This window comes from Oryzias latipes, chromosome 5 (genome assembly GCF_002234675.1).
Source record: "Oryzias latipes chromosome 5, ASM223467v1".
Classification (NCBI taxonomy): Eukaryota; Metazoa; Chordata; class Actinopteri; order Beloniformes; family Adrianichthyidae; genus Oryzias; species Oryzias latipes.
In genome coordinates this window covers 28,740,346-28,761,113 of record NC_019863.2, presented here as the reverse complement: position 1 = coordinate 28,761,113, position 20,768 = coordinate 28,740,346, and the positions used below count along the sequence as shown (strand labels likewise).

Sequence of the window (20,768 nt, the reverse complement as noted above, 5' to 3'; positions counted from 1 at the left end):
AACAAAGACAAACAATATTCCAAAACACTGCACAGACATTTCTTCTCTTTTGGCTCTTTACATTTGACTCTAGAGCATCTTTTTCTTTTCTAATCTCCACATTTGCTGCAACCACCTGACCACTGATGCTGAAACATGAAGAGGTGACCGCTCATCTCCGAGGACCAAGTCTGCAACTCTCACCGTCTTCAAGCAAGCATGTTTGCTTTCGATCACTTTGACATTTTGTCTTCCCTGAATTAAATTAAAAGGACCCGTCAGAACTTGCAGTGTATTTTGTACTTTGAACAACAGTGTTTGTCAGCTAATAGTTTTCTATTTAAAGTTGTCTATTAATTGTGAGGCGAGAGCGCTAACCACTGCGCAACCGTACAGCCTGCAAATGTACAATTAGTTTCATTTGTGATTTTGTTCACTTACAACTAGTAATCACAAAATTCTGCGTTCCAAAAATGTACCAAACATTTCCACAGAAATCTGCCAGGGTTTAACAGTCTCAGAAACTTGCATCCAAACAACAACCCATCAATATGCAACTTCCAGTTTAAACAGTATTTTCATTCAGAAGAATCAGAGCAGCACATCTTCATTTTTAAACACTCTTATAAATTCAAACCCAATATTTTAAACACAAAAGAATCCCCCAAAAAAACAATACAGGAACAGAAACAATGAGCAGCACCTTTTGCTATGTACATATAATGGAACTATCTTCTATGCCTCTTTACGTCCTAAAATAATTTGAAAGGTTGCCTCTAAAGCACACACAAAACCACCATTATTATACTTTCAAATGTATTCCTTATGTTATGTAATTAGTCTGTTTAATTAACCCTAACTCTCCATGAGAAAAATAGTGTCTTCTTTACAACACCAAAGGCAGGATGGGATCGCAATGCAGTTAGCTGTGGGAAAGTCGTCTGCTAGAGATCCAACCAGCAATGTGCAATTGACCTCTATGTCTAACAGATGCATTATGCAAATCTATAGCTGTAAACACTGAAATAGCCATGAATTAAATATCTAATAGATGTCTCCGTGCCTAGTGGATTCCCGTTCTAACTTGTTGGGATGAAAAAAAGAAAACAGCTTGTGTTAAAAAGTACTCTCTTTGTAATTAAAGTTTCCTTCCTTGAAAACTATGTAAAAGCTGTTCTGCTGTAATGTTCTGTTGGTTTATCAGGGGTTTCACCAACATCCCACAAAGTTCCAGTAAGTCTTCTAACCGACTAATCTGTCAGACCACAGACTGAAAAACACTGATGCTGTTTGGTGATGGTGAGGTTACACGTCAGATTCAGTTTTTTTCTAACACTCACCTTCTTTAAATAGACTTGTGACTAACAATTGAAAATACTTTTGGAGGCATTAAAAGTGATGCTTTTCTTTTTAGTCTTTCCCGCTCTTTTCAAAGGAGGGTATCCGGCAACCCCGTGACCCCGTAAGGGAATATACGGAAGAAGATGAAGGACTGAATTTATTGTATTTTACATTTTTTTCATAATTTATTTTTCCCTCAACCATGCAAGTCACTGATAAAGTGTTTCACATCAAGTTAATCAAGCCAGAAGTTTAAAATTAATAATACCAGGAGATTATTGTAATTTTTTTCAATGTAATTTTATTTTTTATTTTTATGTATTTATTTTAATTTTATTTTATTTTATTTGACTATTATTCGATCAGCAAAACACAGAAAAACACTTTTTTATTCTTCTACGAGGCCACTGTTGCATTTAAAGAGATTTTTTTTTAGATCAGTTTATTTAATATTTATAGAAAGAAATAAAATCTAAAATATTGATTGTCCTGACTTTGAAAAACACCGGCAGGTATGGAGTTGGAAGATGGATTGAGGGGCTTGATAAAATACTGTGCACATCTTAAAGGACAGACAAAATGAGTTTTGAAGTATTTGGGGAACCAATACGAACTATTTAGGCAAAGAGGAATCGTCTTTCATTTCCTCAGGTCATCAAATGCTGATGGAGTTCATTTACACGTCTGTTTTATTTATTTTTTCACTCATTCCTTTTGTGTAATTAACAAAACAGTTCTGTAATATTCAATAAGCTTGTTTCATTTTACTATAATTCAGTATCTTACAACACATTGTGTGTTAAGAAACAACCACAAATCAGACTGTCTGACTTGCAGTCATGGAAAAAGTATTCTTAGTACATTACCAAAACATCACTGATGGCATTAGGAATCAATTTAGAAACATATTTATAAAAGTTTATTATTGCAGTGGAGATTGCAAGGCCATTTAAAATCTAAAAATCTCACAAGGGAAAAACAAACAATCGGATTTTCCCAGAACAAGATCATTTCGTCTCATCTTCAAGGTTAGATGGAGAAAAAGTGAAAGAAAATCCCACATTTTAAGCAGCGAGTAAACCACTGACCTAGAAAACTTATAGAGACAGCATGTGTGGGAGCACTCACACAGACATGGAGCCGTGCATCAATAACACCACCCCAAAAAAAACGTATTTTTTTTTTTTTTTTTTTTTTTTTTTTTTTTTTTTTCAACTTGTCCTGTCCAACAGCTAGGCAAACAGATGAGAGCTGAGGGCCTCTTGTGTTGGACATATTTTATTCTAACAAGAGGGGTTATTCATCTTCAGACAAACCAAAGGTATGTCTGAATAAACCCCTTTTGTAATTGAGGCCAAACTTTATTAATTTCAATCATGTTTGAAAATCTTTGGTGTTGGACCGGACGGAAAAGGAAAGAGGGGAACAAGAGAGAGGGACGTTAGAGAGAGGGGGGGGTAGGAGGGTGATAATAGGAGGGGAAGGGGGGTAAGACCATGAAGCAGCATAGAGCAGGCAGGTTTACTGGTTGTTTATCGTTACGGTACGGTTCAAATGTAGTACAAAAAGGGCGGGGCCTGTTCACACACACTCAAATATTATCAACACACCTGCTAGCCGCAGAAATGTCCACATGTCAACATGCACACAAAACAGATAGTGTTCACGAACGCATACTTATGCCTTTAAACCAACTAGTGTGAAATCTTTCATTCATTCAATCATGCAAACTATTAGTGCAAAGGTGAGCTAACACCTGTGCTCAGGTGAGTGTTTATGTTCTTCTAAAATGGATGGTGGAATGTGAAAAGAAGGAGGAGGAGCGCCCAGCCACCCCCACACCCATACCCCCGCCGCAGCAGCAGCGGCAGCCGGAATTCCCCCAGCGCCACACGGGAACAGGCAGGGAACAACCGCCCCCCGGGCGACCAAGACCGCCACCCAGGCCAGGGCCAGCAGGACCGCCGCGAGGCCCCCAGAGCCAGAGAGCAGGGAGGCGCAGAGGGAAAGAGAGCGCCGCCCCAGCCCAGCCAGGAAAGCAGCCCCCCGCCGCGCCGGAAGAGCCCAACGCAGGGCCCCACCGGAGAGGGACGCCCACAGCCCCAGACGAGCACCCCACCACCACCCAGGAGTTCCGGGCATCCCCCCGCCCCGACCCCAGGTACGAGCCAGGACCCCCCAAGGGAGACCCGCTCCGCACTCCAGGCAGCCACCCACCCGGCCCACGGTTGGTCCAGGTAGGAGCAAGGCAGGGGCCCGCCGCCCCCGCCCAGGAGGGGGGAACCCCGGGGAAAAAAGGGCGGCCCATAAGGGATGTTATAAATATGGCCCGACCAGGCTCGGCCATGTTGGAAGTTTGGCGGGGCCCAGCGCCCAGGGGCAAGGACCAGGACCCACCCCCCAGGGACACGAACACCCCCGGCTCAGGTGTAATATGAACCCCCCCACCGTGCGGAGAGAGCACCGCCGGGCCCAGGGAGCCGGCACCCAAGGGACACGGCCGCCATCGCCAAGGGGCCCACACCCCCCACCAGGGACGGGGTAGGGGACAGATGGACCCAGGTCCCACCTTCCTTGTAAAATGTGTGTGCGTGTATGGGTGTTTGAGAGGGTGTTTGTGTGCATGTGTGTGTGTTTATGTTTGAATGTATATATTGAAGGGGGAGGGGTGTGTGTACTAAGGGGGGTGCAGTTAAAATTGGCGAGTAGGGCAAAAAAAAAAAAAAAACGTATTTTTAATGAAAAGTATTTCAAAGAGATTGTTTCACTGATGAAAACAAAACAATTACCAAAATACATGGACGACGGTGAAAGCACCATGGGTGTTTAAGTACTTCTTCACATTAAAGCCTTTTGAAGTCAACTTTGAGACGATGTATGTTAGAAGCAAATGAATAAAAGCAGCGAACGGTTATCAGAAATAACCAAAACATCTAGATGTTCTGATCTGTGTTGGTCAAAACATAGATCAGTCTACAGAGGGCATTTGGGTTTTTTAATGGTACCTGATGTGAATGGGTGGGGCTCTGGGAGTTGTAGTTTTGGTGGACTTAAAACTTTTCAACTGGAAAATTTCTTTTTCTCTTGTATTTAGGAAGAAATGTGTTCAGACTAATGACTGAAAGTATCACACAGATAATTAAGGCATGCATTTACTGGCCACTTTAGTAGGTACATTTTGCCAAGGGTTGGACCCCTTTTTGCCTTCAGAACTGCCTTAATCCCTGGTGGCATAGATTCAACAAGGTTCTGGAAACATTTCTCAGAGAATTTGATCCATATTGACATGACAGCATCACGCAGTTGCTGCAGATTTATCGGCTACAGATCCATGATGCTAATCCCCCGTTCCACCACATCCCTAAGGTGTTCTATTGGATTGAGATCTGGTGACTGTGGAGGCCGCTTGTGTCCAGTGAACTCATTACCAGTCTGAGATGATCCCAGCTTTATGATACGGCGCCTTATCCTGCTGGAAATAGCCATCAGAAGATGTTACACTGTGTTCATGAAGGCATGAACATGGTCAGCAACAATACTCAGGTGGGCTGTGGTGTTGGAACAAACTTGGAACCAAGTTTGTATGAAGGGGTCCAAAGTGTGCAAAGAAAATATCCCCCACACCATAACACCACCAGCCTGAACCACTGATGCAAGGCAGGATGGATCCATGCTTTCATGTTGATGACGCCAAATTCTGACACTACCGTTGGAATGTTGCAGCAAAAGTGGAGAATCATCAGACCAGATAACGTTTTTCCAATGTTCTATTGTCCAGTTTGGTGATTCTGTATGAATTGTAGCCTTAATTTCCTGTTCTTAGCTGGCAGGAGTGGTCCCAGGTGTAGTCTTCTACTTTTGTAGCCCATCTGCCTTAAGGCTGGACGTGTTGTGTGTTCAGAGATGTTCTTCTGCAGGACTCGGTTGTAACCACTGATTCTTTGAGTTACTGCTGTCTTTCTATCAGCTGGAACCTGTCTGGCCATTCTCCTCTGACCTCTGGCATCAACAAGGCATTTCCACCCAAAGAACTGCAACTCAGTAGATATTTTCTTTTTCGTTGTTTTTTTTTAACCATTTTCTGTAAACCCATATGGTTGTGGTGAAAATTCCAGCAGATCAGCAGTTTCTGAAAAACTCGAGCCCCATCTGGCACCAACAAATATGACACGTTCAAAGTCACTTCAATTCCCTTTCTTCTTCATTCTGATGCTCTGTCTCAACCATGACTACATGCCTAAATGCATGAAGTTGCTACCATGTGAATGGCTAATTAGAAATTTGTGTTAAGAAGCATGTGGACAGCTGTGCCTGATGAAGTGGCGAGTAAGTGTGCATCAAATGTGTTCTCTCTGGAATCATTACTTCTTAACCCTTGTGCTGTCTTAGATGACCCCACCCTTACAATGATATGATCTCCCTACCATGACAAAGCTGGATAAAGGTGCAAAGATTTCATGTAATCCATGGACACCAGTGAAGATCACAAATCATTGAAGAAAAAAGGTTCAGCGCACTGTCTAGTGGGTCTAGATGACCCAACTCCCAATGTTAAAGTGCCTAGGATAGAACAAAGGTAACACCTGAAATGTGACTCAGTTTTTCTTAAATTAGGATGCATCTGTCTGTCATTATGAAAGGATGGCTTCACTGTTCTGAATCACAGAAAAATATCAAACGGATAATAAAACAGTATCAGTACTGTGGGACACAAAGAGATGAGGAGGAGAGTCATTCTAAAAGATGGCAGAAGTAAAAAAAAAAGCTTTTGAAGCAGCTTCTACTCTCGTTTGGCTGGAGGAGATGAAAGACTTTTGTTTTCTTTCACAGAAACATGTCAGAACAAACTGTCACCTTCATTTTATAGCTAAATATCCACTGACTTTGTTTGAAATTAAACAATGTTCTCAGTTTCTTTTTTAATTTTGTTTGTGTGTTTCAGTGACAGGATGCATCTTCTATTGTTCATTATGACTCAGTTTTCTGCAGAAAGATTTTGGTCCAGTGCAGGTCTGGTGACTAAGCCACTTCAGTGACTGGGTTGATAATTAAAGTTATTGATTTTTATGGTAACTTGCCAATGGAAATGAATAATTTATTGAAGGGGGACCACAAAGGAACCCCAGGAACCTGATTGAGGCACTCCTCATCCTTGTGTGCTCATGAAAGCCTGTCGGCCCTCTGGGGTTGAGGCAGAATTGTTAGTGACTATCCATCATTATGAGGCCTCCTCTCTAATGAGGCCCAGTAAACCCACTGCCCACTGAACCACAAGTCCTTTTCTTTCTGTCTCTTGCGCCTTTCCTTCACTCTTCAGCTTCCCAGTCTCAGGAAATTGATCCTCCGACTGTGTTTTTCTAGATATAGCGACAACTTTAATGCTTGTGAACACACCTTTCAATGAGAAAACACTTAGATTAGGCTAAATAAGATAACTTCCAAAGGGGAAAACAAGAAAATTTATTTCAATAATTTCAGGACAAAAATCCTGTCAAGGTTTAAAAAGGAAAAATGATGCTGTAAATCAATGTCCTCTTATCTCCCTCATGTGTGTCGGCTGTAAAATCCTCATGCCTCCCTCACACTATTCCTGCTGCTCCCCACTTAAAACTGTCCAGTGAAGCAGAAAGACCGTAAAAAAGAATCTTGGAAAGAAAAAAAAGCTGCATGTTTGTAGTATGATTACATAACAGCAGAAAGAGTTCATGTTTCTGGATCAGCAAGCATTCCTATGAAACAAATCTCACCGTATGTGACTGTCCTGCAGTGAAATTAAAACGCTCAGAATGGACACCAAAAAGAAAGTCTTTGGTGGAATATAATACAATAGAATAGAATAGAATAGAGTACACCATTCATGTCTAACATACAGGTGGTGTCACCTGCTTGGCACCCCTGCCTGCTCCACCTCCTTCAGAGTCAAATAGTGTCATCAGCTGGCACTGTTATTCACTGTCATTTCACCCCTTAGCATTGACTGTATATGAAACCTGGACTGATTGACTCCTCCCCCATTTGGCGTCCCAAACGGGAAGTGCTTGCTAGCTCCAATTAGCCAAAATCCCATAGACTTCTGTAGAGAAATAAACAGCTGTTGCTTATCCATTTTATTTGTCAGAATAACCATTCTTTTTCCGTTACCTTTTTAAACATGCTCTTGCTAATCCTTTTTTATTATATTATTTCTGTAGTGAAAGTTCTTGAAGTTATAAACTGGCCAATCAGATGCCTCAGTAAAAGCACGTGGCCCCCTGTCGAATGTTTGAAGTACTTGATTGACAGATATTGTGTGTCAGTGTCCGTAATGCGTAAAAATCCAATGGTTGGAGCTGAAAGAAAGTCATTTTCTATGGTGGACTCTCGTGAAAAAAAGAACAACGCAAAGGTGCTGTAAAGCAAACAAGAGCACAAAAACATTTAAATTCTTAAAATCCCACTCCAAGCCTTTTTGATCCGTCGTACAAGCGTTCTTGTAATTAGAATTATGACGTGTTTTGACTAAATCCCAAAATCCTGTGTCATTTTTCTAGGACATAGTTTCTGCAGAGCATCAGGAGTTCAATAGAAATTTGCATGCTGAGTTGTGGGTGGGACTGTTGGCATGGAGCAACCCCACCCCCCCTTCCCCTCCCTGTTGCAGGGCGGAGCAGGGATCTTGTGCCCCACCCAGCATATTTTCTGTCACAAATACAATCTTTCTCATTCAGCCTTATTTTTTGTCTGCTACTGATTTCTAACAATTTCAATAAAAAATGACTCAGAAATGCAATTTTAGGCTTAATTTTATCTATAAATGTCCCCCATCATCAGAAAAATGCTACTAGAACATGTTCAAAACATCAAAAACAGGCAGCTCCTTCTGACCTTCTCTGATCTTCTCCAGAAGCTTCCTAAAAGCAAACATTGCATCTGTGGTTTTCTGTTTCTGAAACCCTGCTGTTGCTTCACCTCAGCCTGGCTCACTCTACTACTATTTCCCATAACTTCATTGTGACTCATCAGCTTTTTCTTTAACTCTGCACATATTCATCTTCTTCAGCGATAACTGCCAATACGATCCAGCTGATTTAAAAAATGTCTTCCTGCTTCCTTGTTTTAAAGTGCACTAAATCTTCTCTGAAGTTCAGCAATGGACTTTTTGAAGGAAAATCCAAATGTAAAATAAAACTTTCTTTGCATCTTTGTCTGGAAAAAAACAAGAAAGTATGATGTGAACCAAAAGCGAGCTCAAAAGTAAAGACAAAAATGTAAAGGATGATCCTTCTGAGTTTTTTTAAGGATCAAATGTAGGGTTTATAAACATCTCATACTCTATCAATACACGGGTAAGAGCTGTAAGAGGATATGTTTGTTACTGTTTTTATTATTGACTATTTTTCTGACTGGATCAGTTTACTAGAGGGCTGAACCAACAACAACTTTGACTTTTTATTGCCTCCTTAAACCACTAAAGATCCAGTCATGGTGAAACATAAGTTTTGGTTCTGAGTTCTTCCAAAGCTTGTGGTTTAATTCCTGAAAGTGTTGGATCACAAAGCCTCAGACATTTTTCCAACCCGCATTTTCTGCAAGGCACTTACTTCCCAGGAATCTGAGGAAAAAGAATGCAGGACGGCACGAAAAAACAAGAGCTTTTCTCCTTTTGTTTCAAAATCCTTTTCTTTACTTCAGCCATTTCTCTGTATCAATGAAAACCAATCAACTTCCTGCTGAAACATTTACACTTTAAAATAGTAATTTCTTTGTCCTTTTTCTTGAGTATTTTTTTCAATCAGAAAAGCAGCACTTGACTCTTAATATCCAGCCTATATTTCCACTACTAGTCAATGTGTTGGTGCAGCTCAATAAATATTCTTCTAACTTCTCAGTAAGATTGTCCTGATTTCTGAAGTGTCCAACTCACCAAGTGTTTGTCTTTTCCACTTTAGGTTTCTTGTGGCAGATCAATTTGTTGTTTTCTTTGAGGCAAAAAGACTACAATCCCCCTATTTTTATTTGAATCTTGAATCTAATCCACAAAGGCGTGAATTTCCCACACTGAGTTAATAATTTTATTGTTTTTGTTGCATTTCAAAATAAAAGTGGTAGCAGGTGGGAGAACAAGAGTTAAAAAGAAAATCTGTTTAGGTTTAAGCCACGTTTCCACTGAGCGTATACGGTACAGTAAAGAATGGAACGGTATGGTCCAGTCCAGTATTTTGAGCGTTTCCTTTTAAAAATCAACGCATTAATCTCGAAGAACCCTCAAATTTGGCAGCTGTTTTTAAAATTATTATTATTATTTATAATTATTATTTACTTTCTGTTTTTGTTTTTATTTTACAATTATTTGCCGCTTTTAATTGCTTCTACCCAAAGTGAACAGAGAAAAGTGGTCAAATCAACTTTAAAAGCTCTGATAAAAATTGTTCTTGTGTTCTCCAAGGTTAAGCCGGACCGAACCGTACCATTTTTGGGCCCGCGTTGGCTGTAGGTCTATAGAAAAATGGAAAAGACCGGTAAGGGCTCACCAGAATTGCCTGGACCGTTCAAACCAGACTGGACCGCACCGCTCAGTGGAAACAAGGCTTTACTGTCCAATCCAAAAAAGGTCTTTATTTAAATAAATGTGTCCTTAGCTAACCCTTCCTCTAAAGTTTGGTTATGCGAATTGTTTTATTAGCTCATTACTATTTTACCTCAATGTTTTATCTGTTTGAGTTAGTCTTTTTCCTTTTTAATTTTAGGGCCCCTAAGACCCAAGTGGGGCCAACACAACAGTACCCAGCAAAAGAATGTGAATCGGAATCCTTTAACCCTTGTGCTATCCTAGGCACTTTAACATTGGGAGTTGGGTCATCTAGACCCACTAGACAGTGCTCTGAACCTTTTTTCTTCAATGATTTGTGATCTTCACTGGTGTCCATGGATTACATGAAATCTTTCCACCTTTATCCACCTTTGTCATGGTAGGGAGAACACGTCAATGTAAGGGGGGGTCATCTAAGATAGCACAAGGGTTAATATCATTGTACACAAAAGGCGTGTTACAATGAAATTTCTGGTGCTCTCCAGCTGCTTGAACTTGAATGTGACCTTTTTTTTTAGGAACAATCTGCTTTAAGTTCTTTTCAGGGAGTTTCCTTTTTTACATCTACTAATAAAACATCAAGAGAAGTTGTTCAAACGAGAAAGAACCTGTCAAAGAAAGAAGAAATAAGTGAGTACATTTTAGGATCACTGTAACCTGGAAGGATAAGAAATTTCCATTGATAAAGATACAAGAAAGAAGGGGGAAAAAAACACTCTTTAAAGCAATATTGGTGAAATGTTTTGTGAAGTTTGATTTTGTGTGTGTGTGTGTGTGTTAGTGTTGTCTAAGATTGTGAGGAACATCACAAAGCAGGTTCTGCTTTTGCAGATACTTTTTGATGGGGAATATTTTAGATTGAGGTTTTAAATTCCTTCTTGTCTGGCTCCTTCAATGAGAAGATAATCTGTTATTGCAAATGATCTGGTGTGCTTGATTGCCCAACATAATTACTCTGCAGTTCTGGAGTCGCATGAAGATGTTTGAGTAATAAAATGCATCAAATTTTCTCTTGATCTTTGCATTACAAGGACCGTTCTCTGCAGAAGAATCTCATCCATCTGTTCATGCAGATGCCTGACCCTGAAGCTGTGATTACTTCATAGAATATTGATGAACCCTGCTGTAACGCACTGATGGACTATGATGTCATCATTAGAGGGTTTAACCTCCAGGGACATTTTGCACACAAAAGTAATAAAATGTGCTTTCTCTGCATCTCTGCACTGTCACAGAAATCCTGAAGGTGCATCAAAAGATGGTAGGACAGCTAAAAAGCCCCACAAATATTTAACCCAGTTCTCCCTGTTCATGTAATTTACTTTTTGTTTCTTTTGAAGACATTTTCAAACAGTGTGAAGTGATTTCAAAGTGCAAATTTGAAAAATAAATGTATAAAATATCTAAATAAAATTGTTTTTTAAAGTTTTAAAGTGAGTAATAACTTTCAAAAGTGTTTTGAACAGACAAGTAATATTGTATGGCAGGTCACTGAACTCCTCCTTAAACTCAAATGAGTTGTTTTCCTGTTTGTAGCGCCTTATGCTGCCCCCATTTTCACACATTTATTCTTTATCCAGCTCTCTTCTGTGGTCCAAAAGGGGTTTCTCTTGCTTTTGTCTGCTGGTAAAAATATGTTTCCGTTTAATCTTAACCTCACTTTTTGCAGACTTTTATGCACGCCCTCCTCCACCTCATGCTGCACCTTTTTTCTGCCCACCATCACCATCCAGGGACAGCTTCCTCTAAGATTTTGTGCCTGATCAGAGTCCAAGTGTAAGATATCATTTAACATTTGTCATCCTAATGCTCAAAAAAAGGCCCGGATTGAAGTCCCATTATAAAACTTCAAAGGGAAAAACATTGTACATTGCAGAAAGGTGCAGCAGATCATTGGGTTAAATAGTGTGAGCACCAGCACAGAAGCAGCTCTTGGGTAGTTTATTAGAGCAGTAAGATGAGTGAAAAGATCACAGCTATCATCAACCTTTTTGTAAACATTCTGCTGTCAGATTCCACAGTTAGATGTTTGCCAAAAGTTTACTGTCAAGGAGTGAAAATTCACGCCAAGGCAAGACTGTTAAAAGTCTGCCAAATCCTGATTTCTAATCAGAGCAGTTAGACACTGTATGTAAAGGCAAAGCAGCGGGCCGTCAGCTCTTCATCATCAGAAACTCAAACTGGATTCTAACCAAATCAAACAAGAAATTGTTCAGTCATTTTTTGAATTCTATTTTGAATTCTATTTTGAAATCGTTCCCCGAGGTGTCTTTAGGCAAATTCCAAAAACCTGTTTTCCTTTCTTGGACATAGTTTCTCACAGTGTGGCAGTAGTTCGTCAGAAATTCATCTCTGAGCTGTGGGCGGGACTGTTGGCGTGGAGTAAACGTGCCCTCATTTCCCAAAATACTTTCCTTTTCTTTTTTCTCTCCAACTTGTCCTGTCAAACAACCAAGCAAACAGATAAGAGCTGAAGGCCTTATGGACAGATTCCAATGAGGGGTTATGTATTTTCTGATGGCCAAGGTGTATATTTGTATAAATCCCTTTTGTTTGTTTTTTGTTTTTTTTAAATTATAAATATATATATTTATCACACTATGTTTTTAATATATATTTTCTTTTCTTACAGAGGGAAGAGAGAGGGGGAAAGTGTAAAAAAGAAAAAAAAAGGAGAGGGGAAGAAAGTAAGCGGATACAAGTGCCAAGCTGCTAATTTGAGTTGGTTATGATTTTAAGCTTCATAACATTTATGCTAGATCTGCTGTAAAGACAAATGTTACATCCAAGAGTGAAATTTTGACACTAAGATAAGCGGAAGATATCTGATCAATGCACATCATGATTACACTGGGGGTTATGAGCGAGGGATAAAGCAGACAGGGAGCAGCACACTGTCCCGCTAGCTTACAGCCCCTCACACCCCCAAACAACATTAGCAGTGCAACAAAAATAGCGAGCAATATTGGAGTTTTCCAGCCGTACAGTTTTGAACCAGATGCCAGCTCAGACGAGGAAAACAAAGATGGATTTGTTTGAAAGTGGATGCATCAGATTAAAGCAGAGGAGCAGGGAACTTGTTGATTTTAGTTTGTATGTGACAAGCACACATTTATTAAATAAGATTTTTTTTGTCTGCCACTAATTCACAAAAAAACTTGAATAAATTCTTAGAAGGGTTTTCATATATGTCCTCCATAATGACAAAAATACCACAGGAACACGGTAAAAACTGAATTTTTATTGGAGTGGGTCTGTAACCCTTGTGCTATCCTAGGCACTTTAACGTTGGGAGTTGGGTCATCTAGACCCACTAGACAGTGTGTTGAACCTTTTTTCTTCAATGATTTGTGATCTTCACTGGTGTCCATGGATTACATGAAATCTTTCCACCTTTATCCACCTTTGTCATGGTAGGGAGAACACGTCAATGTAAGGGTGGGGTCATCTAAGATAGCATAAGGGTTTTATAAAAGATAGCGCAGATATGGTGCAGAGGTGGAGCGGTTGACCTCTGACGATCCTCGGTTTGGTTCCTGCCATGTGTCGAAGTGTCCTTTGGCAAAAAACAGAATTCCATATTGCTTCTGGTGGTTGAGGTTGGAAGACAGCAGAACCGCCATCATTGTGTGAATATGTGTGTGCATGGATTAATGGGACAAACTGTAAAGCACTTTGGACCATAAAGCAAGTTTAGGCCATTTATCATTATAACCATTGTGCTATCTTAGATGACCCCACCCTTACATTGACGTGTTCTCCCTACCATGGCAAAGGTGGATAACCCTTGTGCTATCTTAGATAATTATTAGGGTTAAATAACAGCACATTTGTACTTTTCATTTCTTTAGGAGCTGTAAGGGTGCACTTACCTTCTATTTCTTGACTTACTTTAAAAATGTTATATATAGTGATACATATTCTTATTTATATTAATTGACACCCCTTTACACATTGCAGAATTAGTGGATTCAATCCTTAAACTTTCATTAAGTTGCACGTATATATTTAGTTCCGTGAATGCTGTTTATTTTAACCCTTGTGCTATCCTAGGCACTTTAACATTGGGAGTTGGGTCATCTAGACCCACTAGACAGTGTGTTGAACCTTTTTTCTTCAATGATTTGTGAACTTCACTGGTGTCCATGGATTACATGAAATCTTTCCACCTTTATCCACCTTTGTCATGTAAGAGTGGGGTCATCTAAGATAGCCCAAGGGTTATGCTTTTGTGAAACAAAAAACACAAGGATGATTCAGAAAATGGTTTTAGCTCAAGCTCATTTGCATGTTTGGTTGTCAGAAAGAAAACAGGGAAATGGAAAGAGCCCCACCAAGTGGTATATATGTGTTACTGCACTTTATTGTAAAAGTCCTGCAGCGGTTTTGCATCGTGCAGAAAAGAAGGTAAACTAAAATAAATGACCGTGAATTATTCTGTATTTGATCTCTGTTATAAATGCTGCACACTGACAAAGAGAGACATTAATATGCTCAATTGCTACTTTATTAAAAATACATTTGAATACGTCAGGATGTTAGGCTGTACAGTAAAACACGAGTGATGGAAAGACGTGAAGGTGTCCGCTTTGGTCAGGATGCTGAAAACTTGCAGAGAACCGACTGTGACGGATACAACGCACATCATGGTTCAGTCAGTTTGTGTGAACTAAATGTTACTATCACACTTAGTTCTACACTAAACGGACTCGTTTGAAAAGCCACAAACCCAGAGTTGAAGTGTTTCTGAAATCCAAACATGTTTCTGAACGCAGCCTTCATCCTGAGTGGAGAAACCAGGTTCTGTTACAGGATCATGAAGAGCACGTGTTTTCCTCAGTCAATGTGTTTTTTTTATCAAAGACACAAATACGTACAAGCAAAAACACAGAATGGTGTAGTTAATACTGTTCGGCCCTTTTTAGTGCATGAGGTTCTGAACAAAAAGTGGGTCAGGAGGACAAACAGCAGCATCCAAAATATTTCACAAAGACCTTCAAAAAGTCTCCCGTGGAATTTGTGCATAACAACAAACACTGATGATGTGGCGTGGCGGTGGCTTTGCGACAAAGTCCAGCTTTCTGTTTGGTCTTGATCAACCTTTGCTTTTTCCAAGTACTGTTCCTCCAACAAGAGTATTTTCACTGAACGTTTAAAATAATAAATCAATAATACTGATTTACTTTTTAAATGAACGCTGCAGAAACAAACATGGATGCCAGCAGAAACGAGTCTGTTGATCCGAATAAAAAGTACCTTTTTTCCTTAACCCTTGTGCTATCCTAGGCACTTTACCATTGGGAGTTGGGTCATCTAGACCCACTAGACAGTGCTCTGAAGCTTTTTTCCTCAATGATTTGTGATCTTCACTGGTGTCCATGGATTACATGAAATCTTTCCACTTTTATCCACCTTTGTCATGGTAGGGAGAACACATCAATGGCAGGGTGGGGTCATAAGATAGCACAATGGTTAATGTTTCATAACTTATCATACCAAAGTACATGTAACCCTTGTGCTATCTTAAATGACCCCACCCTTACTCACTCCCAGCGTTAAAGTGCCTAGGATAGCACAAGGGTGACATGGCCCTATTGGTGGGGTCCAATGTTTGAAACAAACTAAAAGAGTAATTAACTTCAATAAGTTTGGTTTTCTCATAAACAGGTCTGTGGACCTGCAGCAGAGAACCTGTATTTCTGTTTTCTTGAGTTATTTTATGGTTTTCTGATCAAAAGATTTATTTTGAATTTACATCCAAATGTTTATATAAAACTGTTTGTCCTTAATACTGAATAAGAAGTCATCTGGTTAGAGTGAACCTGAATCAGAACAGTTCTCCAGGCATCATTTGGTGTGTTTGTGTTAGTTTCACAGCTTTAATCGTAATAAGAAGCATCTAAATGTCAGGATGTACACAAACACGTATATTTCCTTAGACAATGCACGAGGTTTTGAGCTTCATTAAGATCCAGGTGGACATCAGAACATTTGTTCTTCGTTTAGACCAACGTCTCACTTCGTAATGCAGCGTTCAGATTCATTCTGAAGGTTTCGGGCTAAAACTGAATCAGTTCTTGAAATTTAACTTAGAGCTGGGCGAGATGGACAAAAAAAAAAAAAGAAAATCTGATTTTTTTCACACCAAATTTTTTTTTTCTTTCTCTCTTAACTTTCTTTAACAAAAATATATTTAACAAAAACTTATATTTTAACATCTCCTTTGGGAGTTAAGACCCAAATTCAAAGTTTGACTCCATACAGGCCGTAAAAGTGCCGGTGAAACAGCGCTGCAGGCGTTTGTGAGCTGCTGTTCGCTTGAGCGTCGCGTAGAGAGAAACGCTTATCGCATTCGACATTGTGCTTCTGCTTCAGGTGTTAAATCAAAACCCTCTTTTGCTTCCAACAACCTTCAAACTGATTTTGCAGCGTTCTGTTTGATGGTCCACGTCTGAAGTCACTAAACAGAACCAGTTCCATAGAACCGCTGGACTGACCTTACTGCCAACAACAACATGCTTAAAGAGCAGAGAGGAAAACAAAATCCAGATTTTCCACACAAAAAAACTCTTCTTAAACAGCAAATTTAAATGTATCAATAAAACTGATTTATCGCCCAGCCCAACCGCTACCAAGGTTTTTTGTTTTTTTATCAAATGCAGACAGTGTGTTTTGTTAAAACAATGCTACCGAATTGAGAAAATGAGCCTAAAACCTGACAGTGTGATGTGCTGAACGTCCTCACATTTGTTTCAAGGCGAGTGTGGAAGACCGCAGAAACAGCTACATTAATAAAGCCCTGTGTCAGGGATTTAACACTCCATACAAAAGTGACGTACTAAAGTGGCTATAACAAATTCTATTGAAGCACTGAAATTGTCAAAAAAGTTCCCGTCATTTGCAGAATTCCTTTATCTGAACAGGAAGGAAAGTCTCGTCATTGTCCTGAGAAATAAGTTCCCTCTCGACTGTGGGTCTGAAGATGCCGTTTGATTTTGTCGGAGCGGCTGAAGCACTTGCCGCACACGGGACAGCTGTAGGGCTTCTCGCCGGTGTGGATCCTCATGTGGACCTTCAAGTGAGCCATCTGAGTGAAGCCTTTTCCACAAATCTGACAGCGGAAAGGTTTTTCTCCGGTGTGGCTCCGCTGGTGCTCCTGCAGCCTGCCGGAGGAGCTGCAGCATTTCCCGCAAACGCCGCAGCGGTAGGGCTTTTCCCGAGTGTGCACCTGCACGTGCACGTGCAAATGCCCGACGTGGCTGAATGCCTCACCGCACACTTTACAACAGAAAGATGACATGTGACCCTGCAGGGGGGATTTCTGATGGGGGCAGTCCACAGCATTGGCCCCTTGGCTACGCATGAGAGGGGCTTGTCCTCTGCTAGCTCCATTAACAGCCCCTTTAGCACCAACCATCTGTCCTCCGTTCTCCACCCCGATGATGTCAATGTTGTTCTCGTTCGAGCAGTTTGGATTGACAGGTGCGAGGGGCTGAGCGCCACCGCTGGAGGAACTGGAGCCTCTGTGGCCGCATCCGCTCTCCGCCTTCACGTGCCTCGAAGGGCCTCTGGATCCAGCATCTCTTTCTCTGTTCTCTACTCCTTGGTTCTGAGGAAGGCTGGACGCGTGGGGCCCCTCCCGGGGGTAGTCATTAGCGACGCGTGCTGGAGTGAACATATTATCAGGCGTGCTGCAGGAGCCGTGGTTCCGAAGCTGATCGTTGCCCTGGTTGCCGCGCAGATCCCTCTTGTCCTTGATCTGCAGAGGGATGCGCTCTTCGTGGCCCATGCTGGGACTCCACTCGCGACGTGGATGCTCACCGTCTTCCTCTTCTAACAGCGACATGGACGGCCGGTCTGGGAAGACAGAAGCAGGAAGACCATCAACGCCAGCATATGATCAGGATGCAGCTCAAACGGCAACTTTTATTACAAATCTTTTCTTAGAAAGATACTATCATGATCAATCCAAGTTCAAACCCCAATGGGAATAACAGAAAACGTTAACTAACTAAGGTAAGCTTTAACGAAATATCTTACATTTGTCTAATGTTGTTTGTGGGTCATTCTCAATGGACAAAATGTGTCTCTAAAACTGTCCAACAGTGCACTGCTTCTCTTCTATGAAATCTCTGAAAACTAAACTAAAATATTCTCTTTCATAGTCTAGCCCAAAATTATTTATACCCTCTGTTTAAATGGGTCATTTTTTGTGCAGAATTTTACAAAAGTTGAGGTTTGGTTTGAAAATTATGTCTGTAGGACTTTGTCTTATGACGTTCCCAGAGACGCCTTTGCCATTAACAATCATGGAGAAACTTGCCAGTTGAATAAAAATGACGTTAAGTCTAAATTTGCCATGAGTGTGAGTAATTTGGTGATTAACTTCACCTTTAAAGCAGCAGAGAGAACCGTGAAAACAGGAGATCTGGTGGTGATACAAAAAAAAAAAAAAGATCCTCAGGAAACTAGCTAAGGAAAATCCACAAAGAGTTCAAGATTCAGCTGAACTTGAAGAATTCTGAATGAAACAACCTGAATGAAAAAATGTGGAAATGCTATCATTAACATTAATAGTGGGATAATGTTGATTTAACAAACTAAGAAAATCTGAAGTGACAAAAACCCATTTTTTAGCTCTTCAAGACTACAGCTGATCATTTATATTCTGTTATCAAAGCACAATGATGAATGAAAACTTCAATCATCGTAACCCTTGTGCTATCCTAGGCACTTTAACGTTGGGAGTTGGGTCATCTAGACCCACTAGACAGTGCTCTGAACCTTTTTTCTTCAATGATTTGTGATCTTCACTGGTGTCCATGGATTACATGAAATCTTTCCACCTTTGTCATGGTAGGGATAACACGTCAATGTGAGGGTGGGTCATCTAAGATGGCACAAGGGTTAAATGATAAAACAGTTGTAAATATCCAGAGTAAATAAAAATAAAAGTTGTCAAAAATAAAAACTAACGTACCTAGGTGAACTATGAACATTTATGTTTTTTTCCATCAGCATCTTATTTTTTTATAATAAATAAATGAATAAAAGCTAATGCGTACTCTCTAGATCCCGAAATTAACATTGTTTTTGTAAATGTATTTATATTGTATTTATATTTACTAGTTGTACCATTTTTGTATTACCTTGACATAATATTAAAAAATGCAAAATATTTAGAGTTAAGTTTACATTACCGGTCACCTCTTTTAGTGTCATTTTGTTTGTTTACCTCATTTGTTTATTCAAAACACTATTGAGAAAAAAAGATAATAATATGTAACATTTAAATAAAACAACTTATACAAAAAGGGAATAAGAAAAAAAACAGAATGATTTGCCTCTTTTATTCCTTCACAATTACAACAAAATCTGAATGGGTATTTGAATAATTCAAATAATATACCAAAAAATTGGATGAAAAAGATACTACTACTTGAATGTGTATGGATATGCATGTTGTTAGGCTTTCTTATTGTATTTTGTTTTGATTGCTTGAAATAAACCACTTCCAATTTCCAAATGAACAAAAATCATAGAATCATAAGACTTGACAACAACATAGATACATGTTAATATGTATCAATATATTTAAAGTTGTTCTGTTCAATTTTTTTTTCTTTTAAATTGTAATTGTAATACGTGAAATAACCTTTGACCCTGCTTCCCTCATGGGTGTAGAAGTAATAAACATCAGTTTAAAGGGCCCCTTCCTTGCGATGGTATATTACTGCCCCAATAGTAACATCTATAGTAACAGTTCGGGATCCTTTTCAGGCTTTTCCAAACAACTGAAGGAGCTGTAACTGGATCTTAACTAAAATAATGAACCCATTTACAAAGCTAATCCCTTTTCTCCAAACTTACAGGCTTTAAAGAGCTGGTGGAAAACATGATTAATTTCTGGTAGCAGTTTATGCTAGCATGAGTTCTGCAACAATAAATCCTTAAAAATGTAAAGTGTAAGCTTTAGCATGCACGCAAATGTGAATTTTATCCGGGAAAAGCGGATCGCCTCTGCAGAAATGGTATATTTTCAGGTTAGCAAGCTGCCGGGCTAACGAACAAAGGTAGATGCTACATGCTAGCATCATGCTACATACTAGCATCATGCTAGCCGCTCCGCAGCAGCGCAGTTCGGCTCACGAGCCTGACAGTTGATTCGGCGGGACCGCCCTCTGCTCCTAATGATGATTAACGAGTCACTGTTGACGTGCAAGCCGGCGACGTCATCGAATAAACTTTTAATGCAACTCCTGCACAGGAGCCGAGCGGCACCGTTAGCTAACCTGGCCATATCTCAATGCCAGCGTCTCGCAGCCTCCGTCTGAGATGGTCGTTCTCCCGCTCCCGGATCGCTATCTCCTCCTGATACTCCAGAATCGTGTCCTCCACAGACTTATAAATCTCCTGTGCAGCCAGCATGAGACGTTCAGTCAAGAAGACGTTAAGAAACTGTAATTTAGTCATCTTTTGAGGGCTGCACGAGCTCTTGTTTTCATCCAAAATGGACCAAAAAAAAAAAAAAAAAGGTACGAGACCTTGTCACGTGACCTGGATTTGTTTCCTCCTCAGCCGCTGAAGGTGCGCCCCACCAAAGTGTTGATCATGTTTAAACTAATTTAACACCTACATATATCATAATAGAGTTTAAAAGGTCTAATTTATTTAAAACTTAAACTTTCACTTTGCAAAGCGTTCAAACTCCCATATTCTGTTGGGGTATTTTCAGTGCTTTAAAGACCCATTCCAATGAAAATCATGTTTTTTTAACATGCTCTTGCGGCATTTTTCTGATAATGGAGGGCATATATGTATCATTAGAAAAGACCACTGGAAACGCTTTTTCAACAGATGATTGGAGTGAGACTTTAAT

General features: G+C 40.0%; 1 protein-coding gene across 3 annotated transcripts; it reads right to left on the bottom strand.

Annotated features, from left to right (window-relative positions):
* Positions 1-14,378: 14,378 nt before the first annotated feature.
* On the bottom strand, positions 14,379-20,412 carry LOC101170266 (zinc finger protein 77-like). Of its 3 annotated transcripts, XM_011475539.3 has the most exons (3): positions 20,182-20,269; positions 18,281-18,317; positions 14,379-17,746 (listed from the first exon to the last, which is right to left on the bottom strand). In XM_011475539.3, exon 3 carries the CDS (start codon positions 17,733-17,735, stop codon positions 16,827-16,829), a length of 909 nt encoding a protein of 302 aa, XP_011473841.1. In that variant the 5' UTR covers positions 17,736-17,746; positions 18,281-18,317; positions 20,182-20,269; the 3' UTR covers positions 14,379-16,826. The 3 variants fall into 3 exon arrangements, with proteins under 3 accessions (XP_011473841.1, XP_004069322.1, XP_020559198.1); XM_004069274.4 differs by lacking the exon at positions 18,281-18,317 and having other exon boundaries at positions 20,182-20,412; XM_020703539.2 differs by lacking the exons at positions 18,281-18,317; positions 20,182-20,269 and adding an exon at positions 19,996-20,172.
* Between the last annotated feature and the right edge of the window lie 356 nt (positions 20,413-20,768).

Bases quoted from the DNA above. Each gene is read 5' to 3' on its own strand.
- LOC101170266 (XM_004069274.4), bottom strand. From the start codon at position 20,362: ATGACTAAATTACAGTTTCTTAACGTCTTCTTGACTGAACGTCTCATG. The intron at 17,747-20,181 runs GTTAGCTAACGG...CTGTCTTCCCAG, and splicing joins TGGCATTGAGATATGGCCAG to ACCGGCCGTCCATGTCGCTG.